General features: G+C 53.3%; 1 protein-coding gene across 3 annotated transcripts in view; it reads left to right on the top strand.

Annotated features, from left to right (window-relative positions):
• MAP2K3 (mitogen-activated protein kinase kinase 3) overlaps window positions 1-21,258 on the top strand; it is a 33,448-nt gene extending 12,190 nt beyond the window's left edge. For 2 of the 3 annotated variants that reach the window (XM_086854525.1, XM_086854524.1), the window contains exons 2-14: window positions 3,547-3,596; window positions 8,056-8,088; window positions 8,465-8,534; window positions 10,306-10,354; window positions 12,763-12,876; window positions 13,344-13,463; window positions 13,610-13,726; window positions 13,868-13,919; window positions 14,722-14,849; window positions 15,406-15,483; window positions 17,249-17,388; window positions 18,098-18,143; window positions 18,565-21,258. In XM_086854525.1, the coding sequence (XP_086710651.1) occupies window positions 3,581-3,596; window positions 8,056-8,088; window positions 8,465-8,534; window positions 10,306-10,354; window positions 12,763-12,876; window positions 13,344-13,463; window positions 13,610-13,726; window positions 13,868-13,919; window positions 14,722-14,849; window positions 15,406-15,483; window positions 17,249-17,388; window positions 18,098-18,143; window positions 18,565-18,648 (1,047 nt within the window). In that variant the 5' untranslated portion in view covers window positions 3,547-3,580 and the 3' untranslated portion in view covers window positions 18,649-21,258. The remainder of the gene's footprint in view (window positions 1-3,546; window positions 3,597-8,055; window positions 8,089-8,464; window positions 8,535-10,305; window positions 10,355-12,762; window positions 12,877-13,343; window positions 13,464-13,609; window positions 13,727-13,867; window positions 13,920-14,721; window positions 14,850-15,405; window positions 15,484-17,248; window positions 17,389-18,097; window positions 18,144-18,564) is intronic. The other variant, XM_086854523.1, reaches the window with a different exon arrangement.
• The last annotated feature ends 649 nt before the right edge of the window (window positions 21,259-21,907 follow it).

Here is a 21,907-nt window from a genome sequence, read left to right as displayed (position 1 = left end):
TGCCTCCTGTCAAGCTGATCTATTCCAAGGACAGTTTGAGTTTTCTCTCCCATCAGGAAACTGTCACTAGCTGGTCACATCAATTCCAAGCAGATTTTATTTTTTCATGACTTAGCCTACAGAGTGAGAAGTCAAAGGAAGGAGTGATGCTGGTACCTGCTGTTGAGGAGATGGCCACAGGTGATGATGCTTCTGTCTCTTCCTTTTTTCCTCTTTTTTTTCCTAGCGTGTTCTTTGCTTTTCTCTAAGCATTGTCTCCTTTGCCTTCCCCTGACAGTCCCAGGGCATCAAGGCTGGGATTCCTTCAAAGGACTCATGACAAAGCTGAGCTTTGAAGAGGTGCAGCCTCAGCCACTGCTTTTTTTTCAGGGGAAAATCCGTTTGGAGCAGAGGATGCAAGGGAGGCAGTGTCTCTCCCAGAGGATGTTCTGCCTGTGCCCCAGCTCACTGCATGCTCTCAGCAGGTGCTCCTGTGACTGTCAGCACCTTTGCACAGGGGTTTTGCACAAGTTCTGGTGCAAAGCACCACAGCTCTGGGCATTACACGTGTCCTGTAATGTCACAGTGTCAGCCAGACAGGGATTTTCATCTTCCTCAGGGGAGTCTGGCCTCTGGTCACGTGTGGGTTCTCGGCGTGGAGCCTGTGTGTTCCATTGTCACGGGGCTGACACGTGGGGACAAAAATCAAACGTTTTTTCCAGCCCTCGAGGTTGTGCAGGTAACCTAAAAATACATCTGGAATGTGGCTGGGTGGTGACATCCTCCCGGGGCTGTCCCGGTGTTATCTGGCCAGTGCAGGGAGCCCGGGTGTGGCTGGGAGCCCCAGAGGTGGCTGTGCCAGTGCCTCTGCTTGTCAGAGACTGTGGCTGCAGTGCCCATCCCCAAATTCCTCACTGGGCACAGGGAGGTCACATCCTTGTCCCTTGCACAGTCTCATCCAGAGCTGGTGGCACTGTGGCTGTGACATCCTCGAGTCCCGTGTGGTGCAATGATTGATTGTCCCCAACCACGGACAATCCCATGCCCCATCCAAAGGGATGAGAAAGATAACACTGTTCCCTTTCCAGCTGGATTCAGTTCAAAGGCTCTATTTTAGAGCAGAGTTTCCAGCCTGTGTGTCCCGTGCATGGCTCAGGCACGTGGGGCTTTCCCGTGGGATGTGTGTGTGGAAAGGTGATCACAATCCCTTGCAGCCCTGAGCAGGGAAGCTGCTGCCATTCCTGGAGAGATGTGGGGGACATCAGGCAGTGTGGTGCTGGGATGGGGCAGCCAGCTGGTGCATGGGCTTGTCTCTGATCAGAGGGAATGAAATATTCTGTGAAAATCACACTGTCCCCGTGGTTAGACAGCAGTTCTACTTGCAGGACAGGTGAAGTCAGTCATTTTTTGGTCTATCCCAAGCACACCAATAAAAAGCTCCTCTCCAACCCCAAATGGGACGCTTCTGCTGCTCATGGCAAAGCAGCTCATCCCCTTCTCCACTCCCTGGCTGTGATGGTGACCCAGCCTTAACTGAGGTGGCCTCGGGAGGGGCTGTGTGTCCACAGGGGAGGGGTGGGAGAGGGGCCCAGTGTTGGCAGGGCACTGTTTGAGCTCATTGCTGTTTTTTAGGGTGTGCTCTTCCCCTTCTTCAAGCCAGTCCCCCGGCAGGAGGCTGCTGGGTGGGATGGAAGCCATCCTTGTCTCTGGCTCTGCCCTGGCATACCCAACCTTGAATTCTCCTCAGGATCTGCTCTTCAGCATCCCTCACCTGTTACAGGGTGACATCCCTCGTGGGGAGGCTGTGTTAACACCAGTGAAACACCTGATGCTTTTTGTTCCTCTGGGATTACCTGTGTCCTATAAAGGATTGGATAATTTCTGGCAAACGGTGCATGTCTTTCCAGGCCTGGCTATTCCTACTGCACCAGCAAACCTTTGAAAGAGTTCTCAATAGTGAGAACTTGAAAGGATGATAAGGTTTGTTTTTGTTTCGTCGCTTTTTTGTTGTTGTTATTTGTTTGTTTATTTTTTAAGATGCTTTTGAGATGTCGGGAAGCTCCACTTTACACCACCCCTGGTCCTCGGGCGCTGAAACCCAACGGGACTGATTCAAAGGAAATCTTATTTCCCGTCCCACCTGCTGGGTTAGGGACTTTCTGCTCCAAAGCAGCTCTGTGGGTGTCTGTACAGATCCTTGGGGTGCCTATGTCAGGGTGAGAGGGAATTAGCTGCTCACAGAGTTAGTGATGGGAGGGCAGCACAGCGCTGCTCTCCCCAGGATGGCTGCTGGTGGCTCTCAGTGCCATCTGCAAGAGCAGCTCCTGCGTCAGCATCCTTTATGTGCTGATGATCTGTGCCTGAAACTATACCCTGGGAGTGGAAATGAGCCTGAGAAAATACCTTCCTCAGTCCTTCTGGGGCTTACATAAACACTATTTAAAATTAGAGCCGCTCATTATGTTGGCATGTGCGTTTACCTTGACCTCTGACTTTTCAGGCTGCAAATGTGCCTGGTCCAGCACAGCCTGGAGTCGGGAGAGAGCTCAGGAGCAAAGAGCTGGTAGATTTTCTATAATTAGTTTAAGGTAAAAAATCTGGTACAGTATCTTCCCTCCAGGCTGACAGGGAAATCGAAAACAAAACTGCAGCCTGTCAGAGCTGAGCTTGGCTTTGATGAGGAACATCAGTGTTGGCTTCTGCTGGAGCGGTTTTGAGGGAAAGGGGAAGAGCAGCGATACTTGGCCACGGCTTTTCTTGCACGTGCTTGCAGAGAAATGAATGCTTTTATTTGCCCACTCTCCCTTGCTATTTCCCAGCCAAGTGCATGCAGCACATTTATATTTTGCTACCAGAGATGCCATCTCTGTTGTCACCCTGGAATAGCTGCTGAGCTCGGCGCTGGCATTGTCATGGAGCAATATTTCCACTATTTGTTGTGGTAATAGTTGTTAGTGGCAGAGCAATTAACGTGTCACCTGCAGCACAACCAAATGTGACCTCTTTCCATCCCAGCACCCAAACCAGCGAGCCTGGGCTCCCCTTGGCTGTGCTGGCTGGTGCCAGGGCTGTCCTGGAGCAAGGGTCACTCCGCTGGGATGCCCAGGCCTGCGGGCTGGCTCGGAATGGTGGAGTTTGTGGGAAGAGGACGCGTCCCACCGGGATGTGCTGTAGCAATCCAGCGCTTGAGCAGCTCCCGGAGCTGGACTTGGCTCCCCACCAGTTTCCTGTTGACGTCACCTGCTATTTCTCTGCTGCAGTTTTTACAACTGTTGAGCTTTCCAGGGTAATCGGAGCCCAGTCCGGCCAACCTCGGCAGCTGCCGATGAGGGAACGCGGCTCTACCTTCCCCGATTCCCCCCGCTTGCCTTCGCTGCTGCTCCCAGCCTTGGGGACCCCCGGGATCTGGGGGTACCCGGCGAGGAGGTGAAGCCAGCGGCTGCTTCGGGCCATGCATTCCCACTGAAAAGAATCAGCGGTGCTTGCAAGAAGTGCCGTGCGCTGGATCCTGCGGGAATTTTTTTCCCCTCCCTCCTCCAATCCGCCCCCATCCCTCTCTTCTGCCAGGCGTGCCGGCGCTGCTCTTCATTTCTGGGAAACCATGGACAAGAAGCAAGGTAGATGTTGCAATTTCCAAAACACGTGGTGGGGGAGAGCAAAGGGCTGCTTTTGGTGCTAAAAGGGGCTGTGTAACTTTTCTGGGGTCAACCCACGCGGTTTTGTTCCTCTTGGCTTGGGCAAGTGGTCGATCTTTGCAGCTGGGGATCTATTTTTCAAGCACTGGAAAAGTTGCACGTTTCGTGGGGTTAAAACTCTGGTGTCTTAATTGTTAAAAAAAAGGAAAAAAAATGAAATCCAGCATGTCTGAAGGAAAATATGCAGAGGGTAAAGCTGGCTTCTGGCTCTGGTTTGAGTCGCATTCCTCAGGGCTTTCCAGCAGCTCCTCATAGTTGTCCCCTGCCTGTTGCATGGGAAAGGTGGGTGCCCATGGCCCCAGCAGTCGGGAGCTCTGGTTCAGCACAGGCTGAGGAGCTGTTTTGGGGCTGCAAGGGGCTTTTTGTGCAGCGTGGTTTTTTCCTGCTGCTGGCGGGCAGTTTTGCAGAAGTGAGGAGCGCTGCGGGAGCCCCTCTGCAGCGGGCTGATGAGTGATGGCTCTCGGCAGGTTCAGAGCCCTTTTTCCACTCCCATGGATAGCTTTTTCCACTCCCAACAGTGGAAAACAGCACAGAGTGTGCCTGTGAGGAGCTGGCTCTCATGACCAAGCACCCAAATTCCCCTCTCTTCTCTGCACCCTGCCTCAAATTTATTTTTTTTTTTTTTTTTTTTTTTTTTTTGCTTTTGTTTTGTTTTTCCTTGATGCTTTTTTGTTCCAGCTCTTTCTTTGCAGCAGGGCTGGGATCCACCCTCCAGCCTTCTGCCCTATCCATGGCATTTGAGACTCCTCCTTGGACTGGGGAGAACTGGGATGCATCCCAAACATTTCCCCCAGCACTAACAGAGCAGTGCAGCTCTTGGAGCAGCCTCTCATGCCCAGGACTTCACCTGGGGCTGCAACCAGAGCCCCGGGAAGGCAGTGGTGAGGTTTAATTTCAAAGGTCGACTCAGGCAAATAGTTTTATTTGCAGTTCTTTAGATTGTCCTGTTCACTTCTCTCCGCCCACGCCAGCGGAGTGGGAAGGAAAAACCTCCGGTGGAGAGGTGCAACTTAATAGGGCTGAAGTTGGTGGCAAAAATGAGGATTCCGGTGTTGAATTAGGCAGTTCCAGGAAATGTCTGGCAGTTCTTAACTGGTGGTGGTTATAGCATGAGAAAAAAATCTAGTTGGGCTTTTTTTTTTTTGTCTTTAGGAGGAAATGGTTCCTTTCTTAGCATAAAGGATGCAGTTACGTGCCTGCAGCATCACGTGGGTTGCAATTTCATCCGCACCAGGAACTTCTGTCAGCTAATTTTCCCCTGCCTGGGTGCAGGGCACTGTGCCGTGTGTGTCTGTGGCTGGCAGCCTTTTCCTGTGCCCTGGTGGGCTCGGGGCTGGCAGCAGAGCCCTGGAGCTTGCAGGGGTAACCAGGACACATCCCCAGATCCCCTTGTCCTGCTGCTGCCTTTGCAGAAGGATCTTTTGAGGGGAACTTGTGCTTGCAGACACCCCTCTTGCAAGAGCCCAGTGGGAAACTGGAGAGTTTCCAGGGTTTTCAGGTGGCATAAGCAGTTGTGCACATTCTAGCACTTCGTCCTGCACCGACCCTCCCGGGATCCCAAATGTGGGAGGGATTGTGCTGAGTCTCAAGTGGAGGAGAGACAGTGCCAGGGACTCTCCAGGGGGAAGGAGCTGACAGCAGCTGCCTGCGGGGGCTGAAGGCAAAAGCTGCCCTGCAACTGAAGGGCTTGAATTGCAGGGTCTTGTCATGCCCATCCCACTGCCTTTCTGCTCCTTTTTTTCCCTTTTTTTTTTCTTCCCCCTGTTTTTCCTGCACTCTCATTCACCCTGAACAGGGCATGGGCTCTCCTTGGGGAGAGGCGCTGGTGCCACAAGCAGTGGGAGAAGCTTGCAGCAGTTCGGGCCAGCCTTTGGGAGCTGGAAATCTCATGTCAAATTTTAGGAGAGCTGTAACAAACCTCTGCCTCAGCTCCCTGGCTGCAGGGCAGCATCCTGGGTGATTTTATTCCTGCAGGCATGGGCTGAGCTGGGTTTTCTGCCCTTCGTAGGTGGCCCAGGCAGAGCCTGGGGGTGGTGGTGTAATACCTCCAGTTTAATTAGTGCTTTTTCACGTTGGAGCTAGGAAATGCTTTTTGGGACTAAGCAGGACGGGCTGGGAAAGGGGATGATTGCTGACTCCAACCCTGGGAGGTCAAGGGTGTTAGTTTGGGAGTACAGGGAAGTGTGCAGGGTGCCTGTGACAGCAGAGTTCATGGCCAGTGCACATCAATAGCCTCTTCTGTACAGAGCAAGGCGTTTGGAACAGGGAATCTGCCCTGGTTATCCCATGCTGCAAACGCTGCCTGCGAGCTTGGGCTCCGCTGGACACTGCACCCTGTGATTCCCAACCCCACACTGGGTGCTCCCAGCTCCCTCCAGCCTCGGTCCTGCAGCCAGAAGGGCTGAGGAAGGGCTGGGGCCATCCTGCAGGAGCCTGGCTCGGGTGCCTGTGGACCCTGCTCCTGCCCTGTGAGTCACGGCCGCGGTGCCAGGGGCGCTGCTGGTGGCACAGAAGGCGCTTTGTGCTGGCTCTGCAGGGTTTCTATGGCAATTGGGGAGAGGGAGAGCAAACAGATGGAGCAGAATCCCAGCCAGCATGGGGGGATTTCAGGGCTTCGTGTAGAGCTCTGGCTGGAGCTGCTGGGGGGGCTGTGTGTGGAGCAGAGACCTGAGTTTGGGAGCAGGTCCTGGGGGTAAAACACTCAGCACGGAGCTAAATCCATCTCCTGGGATAGGATGGGTGCCCACAGCAAGCTCCCCAACTTGCCTGAGTGTAGAAGGACACAGGGGACCCCAGTTTCTAGATTATTTTCTTAGCCTCCCACACGGAGTAGCGAGAGGCTGGGAGTGGGAAGGGGAGGCATTTCTGAACCCACGGCCAACATCTTTCCTTTGGCTTTGTTTTGCGTTTGCTCCTGTCCTTATTCAGCTGGGTATTTTGCAAAGTGCCATCAGTGGGTGTGTGGGGCTGTTCATAGTACCCCTTCCAGCCCTGCTGGGTGGGTGATGGGGAAGGGGAACTCTGCAGGCTCACCAATTAGAACTTGTGATTGCTCTGACATGATCGGGTGGTTTCCATCCAAGTGGGATTGGTTTGGGGTGGAGTGGCTCCTTGGGTGGTTTCACTGAGCTGGAAGTTCACATCATGGAAACTGTGCTGGTCTTGGAGCTTCTGGCTCAGCTGTGATGCAGGAAAAGTGGCAGATAAGGTGGGGGTGTGGACTGATTCCCTCAGCAGGGAGGGATGCTGCTGGTCCTGCAGCTGGGACCTTTGCAGTATGTTGCAGGCCAGCTTTAACCCACAGCCTCAGTGAGGTTTGCATCTGTGGGAGGACAAGGCAGGAGAAGTGAGTCCCAGGCACCTGTTTCATCTTGGAGCTGGCAGGGCACAGGGATGGGAGCTGTCAGTGCTGGGGACACGTTTGGCATGTGTCCTTCTGTCCTGCTGCAGCTCTTGCACGGTGCTGCGTCTCCTGCTGAAATTCCAGCTCCTCGCTCTCCCCTCCCTTCCCTGGCAGCCTTTGGAGTGCTGGACTTTGTCCACACGCCTGCTCCCGGCAGCCAGGCAGGTAGGAGCTGTTTTGAAAGGCTGTCCAAGGCCACGCTGAGCTGTCTGCTCCCAACCCCATGCCTGGAGCACACCTTGATATTCCTGCTTCCTAACGGGTCTTCCAGCTCTGTGCAGCCAGAGCACCTTTAGCTGCAAAGTGCAGCTGCCCCTTGTCTCTCCTGAGGGCATCAGGACCTCGATGCTCTCAGCTGCTGTGCTTTCAGCTCCTTGGGGTCAGTTTAGCTGGGATGGGATTTTCACCTGCAGGTTTCTGGCCTGTCCTGGCCCTGCCTGAGCCCCATTTCCCTCTGCAGCAGTGGGTGTTGTTATCTCAGGGCTGTTTGGAGTTGGGAGGAGGAGGGAGGTACAAGAGCATCCTCCTGCCAGTCACTGCTGGTGCCTTGTCCTGCTGCCTCAGCCTGTGCAAGCCTGGATTTGTGGGGGGTTCACAGCTCATGTCTGGTTCTTCCCTGTTTTCCATTTGCTGTGAATGGGCTGTCCCCTCTCCTTCTGGCACTAACCCCTTGCTTTTGCTTGATGTCTCATTGCCCTCTGTGCCAGATCCAGCTCTGGATCCAGGCTGGGGCCCTGGGGGTCAAGGAGTCTCTGGACAGGGAATGTTTTTTTGGGAGCCCTGCACATCACTAATGGCATGGGGACCTCTTGTGGCTGGAGAAACGGGGATGGGGCCAGGCTTGGCTGTGCTCCCAAAGCCCAGCTGCCTCCCTCTCCTGGAGCTCTCCTGAGTCCATGAGCCACGAGGGGTTCAGGGCTGCTCTCTTGTTTGGCTGGAGCTTGAAGGCTGACCTGGTGTCTTGTTTTTCTCTTTCAGATTCCAAAGGATCCTTGGAGCCACACAAACCAGGTAAGTGCCCAGTAGAAACTGCAGCTTTAACCCCAGAAAGAGTTTAAATTACAAATAGAGGCGACTGTTAATGACCATGAAGAGTAAAGAGCACTTTCAGTGTACAGTGCTTGGCTGCAAGACCTGGAAAATGGTCTGTTAGTGCACCCTTGGCTATTTCTACAGAGCAATGTTCAACAGTGTCATTGAGACCCACTTGTGCTCTGGCTCTTGCTTGAAATTTTGGGCAAGTGGTTACTGTGACCTTCTTGGCATTTTGCTGACCATGGTGAGGGGTCCAAGGGCTGCATCCCCTGCCTAGGGGCTGCTGGGAAGAGGGTGCTTGAAGGAAAACAAGCAAAAGTCCATTTGCTCATGTGTACATCTCCTCTTCTAGTGAAAGGCAAGAAGAAACGGGATCTGAGGATAACATGTGTCCCCATCAAACCACCCGTTGCCAACACAACGTAAGTTGTTGCTCAAAGAGGTTCTCCAGAGCTGGATTTGGCACATCCTTGAGGGGAATGGCCTGTGAAGACTTCCTAAAATCAGCAGTTATTCTTTCCTCTTAAGCTGTGGGTGATGAGAAGGAATTGCACATGTGTGTGCAGACACGAGCACAGCGTGTGTCTCTCTCTGGGAGGTGCCTGCTTGATAGGAAATGTCCTAAAGGCAAAGACTCAGAATCCTCTGGGGAGCTCTCCTTGGTCTTTCTGCCATGGCTCTGCCAATGCCAAAGGGCAAAAATGTGGTAGAGAGAGTGAATCTGCCTTAGGGAAGAAGAGGGAAGAATTTTAGTGCAGGGGAAGAGAAGAGGTGGTGGTAGCTGGACCGTGACAGAAGCCAGAGGCACAAAGGTTGTGGGGAGTGTTTTACACGACCTGAGTGTCAGGTTTAGTTTGAGTTGTTTGCAGCTCCTTACCCTGCTGCAAGGAGGACACAGACATCTTGCACTGCTGGGCTGATTGGTGCTGGGGCCAGTGCCCAGCAGTATCTCAGGGCACTGGAATTTCTCCCTGCCCTGTTTGCTTCAAGCTGCTGATGCTTGTTATGCCATGGGGGAGAGCCCAGGGTGGCAGTGCTTGGTTTGACAAAGAACAGATGGCTAAAATTCCACTTCCATGGTGCTCTTCCAAAACACTTTGGGCTGCATCGCCACTGCTGAGCCTTGTTTGCTCCAGAAACCTGTTCTAGAGAACTCTCCCAGCTCCAGGAGAGCAGTGAAGTCCCCAGAAGAGAAATATCACTGCTGAAAACCCAGGTAGAAAGGGGGAGGCAGGGGAGCTCCCCCACTGATGCTGTGCAGCCTCGCGCAGCCCTGCCCTGCGTGGGACAATCACCTCCTTCCCCCACGGGCACATTTGTCTCTGCTCCTGCCAGAGTTTGAATTTCCCCTGGAGAAGGCCTCATGCTGGAGTCTGCAGGGCTTTGCATGCCCAGAGGCTGGTGCAAGCTGTCCACAGCTCCTTTTCTCCCTGCTTTTCATGCTGCAGTGCAAATATTTGCGCAGTGCAAGGCTTTTGCTCAGAGCCCAGAGTACTTCCTTGAAGCCGGAGGCTGCTCTGATGGGAATTGAGACTAAACCAGTTGCGCAGTCTCTGCTCTTAGAAGCTCCCAAGGGATGGGGAGAGCCCAGAAGTGAGGCACGAGGGGCAGAACACTGATGGTGGCTCTAAAAGTACCGTGCTGCCCCGAATGGGAAGTGGGTAGCAATGAGGAAAAAAAAGCCATAAAGGACAACTTTCACCTGCCTGGTGTTGTGCAGAGGGTGACACCAAAGTGCTGCCTCCTCTGCCTGCCTGGAACAGGCAGCAGAGAGTACACAAATGACTCACGGGGGAGGAATTACCTGTTGTTCCCTCGCGTGTGTTTCGGGCTACGTGGCTGTGCTGTTACAACACCTGCCTGTCAAAACATGACAGCTGAGCTGCTCTGCCACAGGAACGGCTCATCCCGCCACTCTCAGCTCCTCGGGCTCCTCTCCTGAGCAGGAATGGTTTCACAGCCTGGTGGTTGGGTGCATGTCTCACCTGGCTGACTCCCCTGGGTTCTCACTGTGCCTTGTGGCTGTGGGGTGTTACTGGCATGGTTTAAAGCATTTGGGGGTGTTTGGAGGGGGCTGGTTGGAACCTACAACGAGGCACAGGGGGAAGGTGCTCAAAGGAGTGTGAAACCTGGCTCTGGCCAGGAGGGTGAATGAAGCTGGGCTTTCTCCTGACTCTGTGCCTTTTCTTGCAGGCCCCCGAGGAACCTGGACTCCAGGGCGTTCATTACCATTGGAGATAAAGTACGTGTCAATGGAGTTTTTTTTTTTTTTTTGCTTGCTTCCAGTTTGGTTTTCTCTGGGCATGGAGAGCTCTGTGGATTGTGCCTTGCAACCTATCAGATCAGATGTGCAGCCTCATGGGATGCAACTTTCAATCTAAACCATTCTAGGATGATCCAACCCATCTCTACTAAATGAGGGTGGCCTCACTAAGCTCTCTGACTGCCCCTAGCAAAGTCCCTTTATCCTGCTTACCCACAGGTCTGTGTTGCAGCTTGAGGCCCAGGAGAAGCCAGGCACAAAGTTTCTCTCTGGTTCTCCAAACTCTTTCCTAGTGACCTGATGAAAAACACTGCTAGAAATAGCCACTGTCTCTCTTTTATTTCATTCTCTTGTTAGGAACTCTCTTGGGGCTGCAGAAGCTGTTTGCAAACGAGCTAAAAATACCCTGCATTGGATCCGCCCTATATCTAGACCCTTTCCAGGCTGGGAGGTGGCTTGGCTGATGGGATCTGGGTCCCTTGGCCTCAGTGCAAGGATTAGGGTTGAGGAGAGGAAGCTTTGGCTTGGTCTAGGGAGCAGTCCTGCTGCCTGTGCTGTTTTCTGAACCTGATGTCGTGTATAGCAAGAGCTCTGGGAGAGATGCTCTCTGTGTGCAAGGGGACAGTGCTGCAGCTTCGGGACAACTCTCTAGAGTCACCTTCTTGCCTGCTCCAGTGTCTGCAGGAAGGGTCTGGTCCGGGTATTTTGGAGTGACATGATGGAGAAGAGGACTTGGGCAGAATTCCAGCTTTAGGAATGGGGTTGGGTGGTGACCTCAGGTCCATGGGATCTGCAGAGGCCGTGCCGTGCATCCCATTGTCCTGGGAGGGAAGCGCCGGCTCCGGGGGCGCATCCATCGCCTCTTGTTGCTGGGCAGGGCAGCGCTGGTTCCTGGAGGTGCTGGGAACCGCCAGCATCTGGGGAAGCCTCGGGGCAAATGCCAGGAAAGGAAAAACACAATAACCTGGAACAACTGCAGAACACGTGTCCGAAAAGCACCACCAGATCCTTCCTGGAGGTCTCTGCGAGCCCGCACCGCTCCTCTGCCAGCTGGAGAGAGCTCGGATGTGTCCCCTCAGCCCTGCTCTCCTCATTTCAGGATCCACGTCCTGCCCAGGAAAGGGCCGGCACCTTCCTGTGCTGGGCAGAGCATAGCTCAGTGCTGAGCTATGCACAGCCCTCCCTCGCTCCCTGCCCGCCACATCTGGCTGGAATTAACAGCCACATCTGGCTGCAAACAGCGCTGGCAGGAGGGTCTGGCAGACCTGGTGGCTGCTGTGGCCGGTGCTGAGGGGACAGTGCTGGCCAGGGGCCTGGCAGCCACATCTCCCAGCCTGGCTCCTCCACGCCAGAGGCCGTTTCCTCTCTCCCTGCTCAGGGCGTAGCTCGCAGGCACCGTATCCGGAGCTGTGCTTGTTTCCCACCCTCGCTGCCTTTGTGGCCACTGGGGCAGTTTGGCATCCTGGTATTATTTTCGTTCCCTGAGACCGGAGGAAAACTGGAGGCTGGATAAAGCCTGGCTAAAAGGAGGCCTGTGACTTATTAGGAGCGATGAATGCAGCGTCCAAAAATAGCCCGTGTCTCACTCGGTTCGTGCCCTGCCCAGCAGAGCCAGCAATTACAGGGGAACGTGTCTTTAGGGAAAATTGTTTGTGGGGCTGTGCAGGAGCTCGCTGGCTCCCTGCTGGGTCAGGCACTCGCTGGGGTGAGCACTGGCCATGGTTTTTTTCCCAGCTTGAAGTGTAACGCTTAGGTAGTTGTTTTCTTGGTGTTAACTCGGGTTTTACCTCGCTGGCAGCTGTTTGGTGGTAGGAGAAAGTATTGAAAGCGGGTAAAACCTGTTTGAACTCACTGATAATTAGAAATGGAGTTGATGTGTGCATCCGGTCTAAGAGAGGTTTTGCACAGGTGTTATTAGACACACACAGGTCTAATGATTTTGGGGATGTGGGGAGAGGTGAGGGATCCCTGGCTGCACACAGGGTTTTGGAGCTTTGGTGGAGGCTGCCCTTGTTGGCACAGGAACTGTTAAAATCCTGCAAATAGTTCAGCAACTGCTGAAATACCCCTGTGTGAGTAATCCCCTGCAGGCAGAGAGGCACCAACCTTTGGTGCCCTTTCTAGTGGCAACGTTCCCTGGGCTTAAAGGATGATCTCCAGCTGCAGAGAGGGAATTAAATGAACCCTGATGAGTGTGGGGTGAGAGGGTTTGGGCTGTGATTCAACAGAGCCAAAAATACCCCCAATCCTCTCAAAGTGTGGTGCCTCTGGAGTCCTGTAGGTGCCATTGTTGGGAATGCTCTGCACGAGTGAGCTCAAAGCGTTGCTGATGTCCTTGTTGGTAAATGTGCTTGTCCCTGATGTCATTTTGTCCTCTCTCCCTAAAGAACTTCGAGGTGGAAGCTGATGACCTGGTGACCATTTCGGAGCTGGGCCGTGGGGCCTACGGCGTGGTGGAGAAGGTCCGGCACGCGCAGAGCGGCACCATCATGGCCGTGAAGGTGAGGACACCTGAGTGGGATGGGGATCAGGAGGGGCAGCTCCAGGGGAGCAGAGGAGCTGCTGAGCTCCACTGGTTGTGGCAAAATGGGGACGGGTTCATCTGGGTTTGGCAGCCTGTGGTGTCCCTGGTTTGGTTTGGCCAGTGAAGGGTCTGTGCTGACACTGCCTGGGCATGGTGGGATCGATAAGCAGGGGCTTGGAAATCCAGGATTGGTGCCTGCAGTGCAAGGCTGGGATGTCAGAGTGCCTGTCCAGGCTGCTGGCCTGGCCCTGCATCAGCTGCCAAGAGAGTGCCAAGGGTTTGGCATTCGTTAAGGTTCTGTCTGGCAGAGTCAATTTGGGCGTCTCCTGCTGCCTGCAAAATGAGGATAAAACACCCTGGCCCCAGAACTGCAGATCCTGAATCAGGCTGGTGATTATGCTTACCCCACCTACACCAAACCCTTTTCTTTCATGTTTGTCTCAGAGAATTCGAGCCACTGTGAACACTCAGGAGCAGAAGAGGTTGTTGATGGACCTGGACATCTCCATGAGGACAGTTGACTGCTTCTACACAGTCACCTTCTACGGAGCCCTGTTCCGTGAGGTACTGACCTGGTGGGTGCCTGGGGGCACCTGGGGCTCTGGAGGCACCAAACTGTCCCCAAACACCTCTGTGTTCTTCAGACCAGCTCTTTACCTCCCTTGGATTTCCAGGGAATTCCCTCTCAGCTGCTTTCTCTCCATCCGCAGGGTGATGTGTGGATCTGCATGGAACTCATGGACACCTCCCTAGATAAATTTTACAAGAAAGTACTGGAGAAGAAGAAAACCATCCCTGAAGACATTTTGGGGAAAATGGCTGTGTCTGTGAGTGGCTCTTGGGTTCTTAGATGGGTTTGTGCATGCCCTGAGCCTGCTGGAGGCCTCTCCTGAGGCCTGTGGTGTGTTTGCAGTGCGGCTGCTGCTGCGTGTGACTGATGGGTGCTTTTTCACTCTGTTTGTCCCCAGATTGTACGAGCTCTGGAGCACCTGCACAGTAAACTGTCTGTAATCCATAGAGGTAAATGCTGGATGGGGTCAGTGAAGTGTGGCTGGAGATCTAACCTTGAAATAAGCTAGGGGAGGATTCCTTTCCAGGTGTGCTGCGTCCCTCTGGGATGCCTGAAGTGGAATCTGCTGGTGCTTAGGACTGTGGTGAACAGATTGAGATGCTTGTTCCTGAGATGCTTCCCTTTTTGCAGGCTGTTGTTCTCTTCCTCCTTTTCAGCTGAAGGGTTGAATGTGACAACAGAATTCCTCACTACTTGTATTTTATGAGCATCTCTGTCCCTCTTGCAGTACAGAAGTGCCTTGAAGGCAGCTCTTGGAGATAAAATCCCCACGCCCTCCTGGCTGGGTAGCTTTAGCAAAGTGAGGGCTGAAGGAGATCTTACAAAATGACAGATGGGAATTTTAACACCCAGGTCTTGCTCTCCATCCTGGTAAAGTCCCTTGTGTAGTTGTGGGCAGATCAGGATGTGCATGAGACAAGCTGTCCTGAAGATTTGGTAGAGCTGTGCTTTTAAGGCTATGCTGGGCACATAAATCTCTCCTAAGGAGCTGGGGATAAACTCAACATTTTATTTCAACTTTTTGACCTGCCTGGTTGGAGAGAGGACTTGTTCTCCCTAAGGACATAGGGCATGGTTGTAGTTTACCTGTGAACGACTTTTATTGCAATAAGACTGGTGCGGTTTTGTCTCCTTCTCCCTGTGCTGGGGCCTGCCTGGTCCCTCCCAGGCCTGCAAGGAATTGCCTGTTTTGTGTCAGACTCTTGAGTACCCCTGCAAATGCCCAATTTGCCCTCTTGCCTTTCCTCTCAGACGTGAAACCTTCCAACGTGCTGATCAACAAGGAGGGGCACGTGAAGATGTGCGACTTTGGGATCAGTGGTTACTTGGTGGACTCTGTTGCCAAGACCATGGATGCTGGCTGCAAACCTTACATGGCTGTAAGTGCAACCCTGTGCAGCCTCAGCCCTGACTGTAAGAGGCTGCTGCTTAGAAATCAGTCTGTTCCACCTCCACCCTGAGATAAAAGCCACTCAAGAGTGCTCTGGTCTCCCTGACTCAGCAGAGCCTCCCTTTAAGCCCAGCTCTGTGTGTTAATCCCTCAGCGACTCTCCCTCTGCCCCCTCCATTTGCAGAAGGATGCAAAACTGGCTGGTGCTGGTGGTGGCTGTTCTTGGATAGAAAGTGCTGAGGCTTTTCTTGGCAGCATTGTTTAGTTTCATCCTCAAGTCAGTATGAATTTCCCTTTGCCATTCGTGGCATCCATGTGGGAAGTGTGTGTTCCCAAGGTAGGGATCGTGCAAGTCTCACTCTCCTGAAAAGAGGGAGACTTGATGTGAGTTGTGTGGAGCAAGATGTGGCTTTCATCAGAGCTAGGTTTAATCTCAGACCCTGGGGACACGAGCCAGGGAAATTCACCCAGCCTGGCTTTTGGAGCCAGAGATCTGCTCTGTGGGGAAGGCAGGAGTGGTAACATCTCCCATTTTGCTGTTACAGCCAGAAAGAATAAACCCTGAGCTGAACCAGAAGGGCTACAACGTGAAGTCAGATGTCTGGAGCCTTGGGATCACAATGGTAATGTCAGGGACTGGGATCTGTATCTGCAGCCCTGGGGCTGGGATGGGGTTTGGGCAGGTGGGGCTGTTCCCCTGCTGGGAGCAGTGGCAGCAGGACTCAATTTGGGCATGACAGCTCAGGGAAATGAGGTTAATTACCCAGGGAATTCAGGCTCCCAGCAGACAATATCAGGATGACAGTGAGTATCCAAGAGCATTTCGCTGCTCTGCAGTGCCCTGGCTGAGGGGTGGTCAGTGGAGCAGGGTTTGCTGCAGCTGGGGCTCAGCCTTCCTCCTTCACCCCTCCCTCCCCATGTCACCAGAGCCTTGCAGGGGATTCCAGTCCCGCTGCAGTGAGAGCTGCTGTGTGTGGTTTGCAGCAAATCCTGCCTGTGGGGTAGCTCAGAGCAGCCAACAGGAAGGGGAAACGCTTTCAGTTCCAAAATCGCAGCTGCTCGGGATGGTTTATCTGCCTCCTGCAAGAAACAGATCTTGCAGAAAGCAGCTGAGATCCTCTGGCGCCAGTGGACAAAGGAAATCCCAGCTGTTGGCTCCAAGGGATGCTGCCTGAGAAACAGCTCCTGCTTTCCAGGAGACTCTCTCTCTGAGGGTAGATTATTTTCAGGAATTTTTCCTGTGCCCTCTAAGCTGTGGCTTTTGTTTTGGGGGCTGCATCCCTGTCTTTGTGCATGCTGTGTCTTGGCAAATATTCCCTCTTCCCCAGCGTGGTGTCACCCACTGTGCCAAAGCAAATCCCCTCTCCCTAGTGTCCCCATGCCAGTGCAGAGCTGGTCTGGCTGACTGGAAATGTCATCAGCTCTGAGCTGCAGGAAGCTGTGGGATGGGAGACTCTGGGTGATGGAATATCCAAACCTTGCCAGAGCTGGAAGGGAGACAGGACCTTGCTAAAAGCCAGTCCACAGCTGAATGGAGCCCCAGGATGTTTGGTTCCCTCTCATGTCTTCCTCCTGGGCTGGCTTCCTGGGAGTTTTTGTTTTATTTTCTTTATGAAAGGGTTGGATTGATTTCAGAGCAGACAGTTTGTGGGCCATTGAGTTGCAGGGCTATTCCAGGCCTTCCTGGGCTGGTGGCTTCATTCAGTTTTGCAGCAGCAAGAACTGAGCTTCCCTGAGCTGAGCCAGAGGCAGGGAGAGACACAGAGTCCCAGTCTGTCCTTTCAGGTTTTTTATTCCTCTCATCCCATCACACTCTACCTGGAGGTCTCAAGGTTCTGTTGCCCATTTTGAGATAGGAAGAGATCCTTGGCATGAGGAGACTGCCCAAGAGCACTGACAGACTTTTTCCTGCTTACATGAGGGATGGAGCAGAGGTGACTTGTAGGAAGGACCCAGTGATTGAGGTGGCTTTGGCAAAATTACATTCTAGCACTTAATTTTTCTTGGGTTTGTGGATTTTTTGTGTGTTTAGCTCATGCAGTGCCAGCCCAAGGCCCAGAGGCTGCCTGAGGGCTATCAGAGCACTTTGGAAGCCAGTGCAGAAACTGTGTGCTGTTATTATTATCTTTTTAAATAATCCCATTTTACATATCTTTTGTGACTTCCTGTAAATTCATTAATATGCTGAACCAGCCTCAAAAGGAAGTATTTTTGGCCTCTGGGTCTTTGTATTTAAAAAAAAAAGAAAAGAAATATAAAAAAAATGTGGTATGACCCAAATTGAAAATGGTTTGTGAGGAAAGAGGGTTTTCCTTTGCCTCTGAGCTGGCTGAGCATGGTGGGGTTGTGCTTGGTGTGTGTCTGACGTTGCTCTGCCTCCACCCCCAGATTGAACTGGCCATTCTCCGCTTCCCATACGAGTCCTGGGGGACGCCCTTCCAGCAGCTCAAGCAGGTGGTGGAGGAGCCCTCGCCCCAGCTGCCACCTGAACGCTTCTCCAAGGAGTTTGTGGACTTCACAGCACAGTGGTGAGGCCCCAGCAGGGACTGCTGGCTCTCCCAGCCTGGCTGAGGAGGAGCCCTGATCCTTAGGGGTTGGGATGAAGCAGGGGGGGGTTCCTTTGCTGTCCTTTGGGAGCCCATTTCTCCCCTCCTCGCTGTACCTGGTGCTCAGCATGGCAGGAAGCGCTGCCCAAACTGGTTTTGCTCTCGTCCTGACTCACCCAGGCTGGCTGGAAAGTGCAGAGGTTTCTCTTCCCCTTCTCCTGTCTCTGCTGCTGAAATGTTGGTGTTTTCTGGCAAAGTGGCAGTGAAACCAGAACCAGCCCCTGGTAGCCTCTGGGTGAAAGCTGGTTTGTGGTTTTGTGGGAAGCTGCTCCCCCCTCCAGGGTGTCCCCTGCTCCCTGGGTGCTGCCTGGAGCTGCCAGGCAAAGGCAAGCTCACCCTGCAGGTGCTGGGAAACCATGTCCTCTCCTTCCCAGTCATTCTGGTCTGTGTGGGGCAGACTGCAGAGCTGCTGGGTTTGTGTTTTCTGTGGCAAAACACTGAGTTGTCCTTCCCCAGTTACTGCCTGGCTACTTTGCTGGTGGTTCAAACCTGCTCAGCCAAGGAGGGAGAGGGATGGGTGCAGCCCAGGCATTTCATGTTGGGTGGGAAGGGGAGATCCTCTATGACAGACCATGTACAGCAAAAGAAAAGAGTCCTACAGCCTTTCTCTCCCATTTTGTTTTCCTTCCAGCTTAAGGAAGAACCCAGCTGAGCGAATGAACTATTTAGAACTCATGGTAAGTGCAGAGCTGTTCCTGCTGGTCTTTATTCCCAATTTTGAAACTCAGATCAGTGGTCCAGCAGGGAAGTGGGACAACACGTGGCTGATTTTTCAGGCATGGAGCAGGATAGGTGTAGTGTGTCAGAGGTGGAAGGGTGTGTTGATTTCATGGGTGTTAAGGTCAGGGTTTCCAGGTGTTTTCTCCCTCTGTCCTATCTGCTCTTGGGGAGTTTTGAGCTCCAAGGATGGTAGTACAGCTGCCAAGGTGGGGTGTCCCACTGGGGCTGAACTGAGAAATGCCAAAGTTCATCTTTTAGCTGAAGATTGGTGTCCAGGGGAGTCTGGGGAGGATGTTGGAGTCCAGCTCCAGCTGTGTGACATCCCTCAGGGTCTGTGGCCTTGGTGTCAGCTGAGGTTTTCTTTGATCTCGTTGGCAGGAACACCCTTTCTTTACCTTGCACAACACCAAAGAGACTGACATGGCCTCCTTCGTGACAGAGATCCTCGGGGAAGACTCCTAACTCCCAGCTTCCTGCAGTCCCTCCATCCCGGCTGCCCTGCAGGAGAGGGAGCAAGGACTCAGTTCATGGTGGTTTGCACAAATCACAATCGCCCTGGGGGCATCTCTGGCCCCATCCAGCCTCAAAATCTCTTCTCTTTGCCCTGAGAAAAAAATCCCCCAGGAGGAGCCTTTTGAAGCCAACACCTTCCCAGCTAAGCCAAGGACTCTGAAGGCTCAGGAGGTCCTGGGAGAGGAGCAGTGCCTGAGCAGGCAGAGGGTGCCAGAGGCAACCTCCCCTCTCCAGTACTCAGTGCAGAGCACAGGGGGTTGTGTTTCTTGGCTGTCAGGGGAAGACAGGGAGGATCAGTGCTGCTGTGCTTCCCCCACTCCTCCCCTGCCTGCCCAAAGCCCCTTCCCTGGAGTCTGGTCTCACTCGCCTTCCCTCAGTGCCTGGCTCTCTGCCCCCAGGAGCCCACACAGCTTTGGGAGCTCCTGGGGCTCCCTGGGCTGCTGCTTTGTTTTAATGCCTGGCTCGACACCTGAAGGACCCTTTGAGGCAGCAGCAGCTCGGGCATCCCTCCCTCAGTCAGTGCTGCTCCCTTGAGGGGGGGAGGAAAGAAAAGGCATTTTTCCATGAGCCCACCGTGACACAAACTGCAGCCCACACCCGTGGGACTGCCCCCAGCATCCATCCCTTCCCTCGTGGGCACAAGGTGATGGAGGCACAGCAGATGCCCTGTGCTGCCTCTCTTCCCTCCAGCCCCGGGCTGGGAGGACACATCCCTGCTCCAGGCATCGCCTTCCACAGCCCTGGCTGCCTCCACCTGCCCTGGCTCCCTGAGAAGACGCTGCTCCATCTGCTTTCCAACCTGGAGCTGCTGTCAGACCTCTCACTGTGACACCCGCTCGTTGCAGAGGCTGAACTCGCACCCCTCGTGTCCCCAAGTGTCCCCAGGTGTCCCCAACTCCTGCGGGTGCCAGCGAGAGCCAAACCCCAGTGCCCGGCCCGGGGCTGCCGACAGCTGTACATTTGATATCTATATATAATGGACTTTGTAACGTGTTTCCTAGGTTTGATCTAACTCGCTATAAATTAAAGCCCTTCTGTGTGGGAGGAGGGAGGAGCAGTTCCTTCTCTGCTGACAAATCCACTGTGAAAACCTGATGTGTTTCCCCACGCTCCCAGCCTGAGGAGCCAGGGGAGCAGGAGGGGTTTCTGGCTTCTACTGTACGTGATCATGGATAAATGCACCAGCTGTGGATTTTGGGTTTTTGTTGTTTGGTTTTTTTTGTTTGTTTTTTTTTTTAAATAATTGAGATTTTCCGAAGGATTTTTTTTTTTCTTTTCTAATATATATTTGTGTGTGTGTATGTGTGCTCTATATATATATTATATATTTTTAAATCAATGATGAATGTGTGGATATCTATGTGGCCAGCAGATCTGGTGTAGTAAGATTTTTCTGGCTAATGTTGGGCAGGTGGGGAAGGGGTCACTAGAAAACACTCTGGCCTAAGATTACTTTGTTCCTTTCTTTTTTAAAGAAATGCATCTATTTTTTAACTGAATCTTTTCAAAATGTTATTCCTGAAATTCATGCCCTGGAGGTCTGGATTTCAGGGTGAATTTCAAGTGTTCAGGGTCCCCTTAAATTCATTTTAATGAATGAATTCATTCATTCCCCCTTCTCCTGCAGTCCAGGGTTTGATGCAGTGCCTGGGAACTGGGGTGCTCCACACTATCCCCATGAGCTGCTCCTGGGAAAGCTGCTTTGGGGAAAATGATTTTCAGTCCTTGATGCATCACCCAGCCACGCTTTTCCCTCTGCCATCCCTCTGATTCCCCTCAGCAAACCCTGAGGGAACCGGCCCAGGTGGAGCTGCACAAACCCTGTTCAGCTTTGCTTCAACCCTGAGCCCCCAGCCCACCTCTGGATGGAAAATAAGGAAGTGATTGATGTTCTCCGTGTCTTCCTCCTCCTCATGCTGCTCTGCAAACCACCCAACACTCACCTGTACCTGCTTGGTTTGACAGCTTCGTTGCTGAGATGTACAATTGTATTTTTTTTTTCATGCTTGCTGCAGATTATTTTTGTTTTGAGTTGAGCTTTCGGGTTTTCTGCCTTCTCTCTTTGTTCAAACCCTTTTCCCCTTTATCTCACCCTTTCTTTATTGCATTGGGGAACAGTGTTCATTTTTAAAAAAACTTTTTTCTGCATGCTTTTTATTTTTTTTTGCATTTCTCTTCCTGGAGAAAGTCCTGATTTCTGTATTTTGGGACAAAGGAGCATCTACCCTTTCAAACACAGGGGAGAAGTCTCTGGGCTGGGCTTGGGCCCCCATGGATGAGCTGAGGCTTTGCTGAGGGGGGCAAACACATCACAGCTCCCTGTGCCATCTCCTCTGCCTCGTTCAGCACAGCTCTCAGCTGTCCCTTTTCACCCCCCTGCTTCCCTGTCCCACCTTGTTCCCTCTGCAGTGGCAGTTCCCTGCCTAGAACCAGCTTGGCTTTAAGGTGGGTGAGGATTTTGACTCTCACTGGAAGCCCCTTTCTCCTTGTATTTTTGGGAATGGTCTGTACCCCTCAACCCCCGTCCTTGTTTCCAATAAAATTCACCCTCAAACCTGCTGTTTGTCTCTTCTTGTTGTTTGAGCATCAGCTGGGAGTTGTTTGGGGCAGCAGCTTGGTGGGGGATCCTGCTTTCTCCTTGTTTTGTGGGGTGATGCTGCTCCTGATCTGGGGATTGTACAAGCTGTGACCTTTAGAATGGGATCCCTGGAGCAGCCACCGTGGGACTGGAGTGGGGAGTGATCCTGTCACTTCTGTACTTCCTCCTGCTGTTGTGGAGTGCTGCTGGTCGCAGTCCGGGGTTTGTACAGCGCGGGAACCCCAAAGCAGCATCCCGGGAGCGTCCCCGGAGCTTTCCCGCTGCCAGCGGCTACCCGGGGTTCTGCTCTTTCGGCGGGTCTGGCTTTCTGGGCAGGGGGAGGCTCCCCATGGATCGGGGATCCCCTCCAGCCCAGGCTCCCGGGGCAGCACCCGCTGCCCGCGGCCGCGAGAGGGAGGCAGCGCCCGGCGCCGGGACCAGCGGGATGGAGCGGGATGGAGCGGGATGGAGCGGGATGGATCGGGATGGATCGGGATGGAGCGGGATGGAGCGGGATGGAGCGGGATGGATCGGGATGGAGCGGGATGGATCGGGATGGAGCGGGATGGATCGGGATGGATCGGGATGGAGCGGGATGGATCGGGATGGAGCGGGATGGAGCGGGATGGA

The sequence above is a fragment of the Cyanistes caeruleus genome, chromosome 17 (assembly GCF_971803275.1).
Source record: "Cyanistes caeruleus chromosome 17, bCyaCae1.hap1.1, whole genome shotgun sequence".
In the NCBI taxonomy this organism is placed as follows: Eukaryota; Metazoa; Chordata; class Aves; order Passeriformes; family Paridae; genus Cyanistes; species Cyanistes caeruleus.
This window is presented reverse-complemented; position numbering and strand designations above follow the sequence as displayed.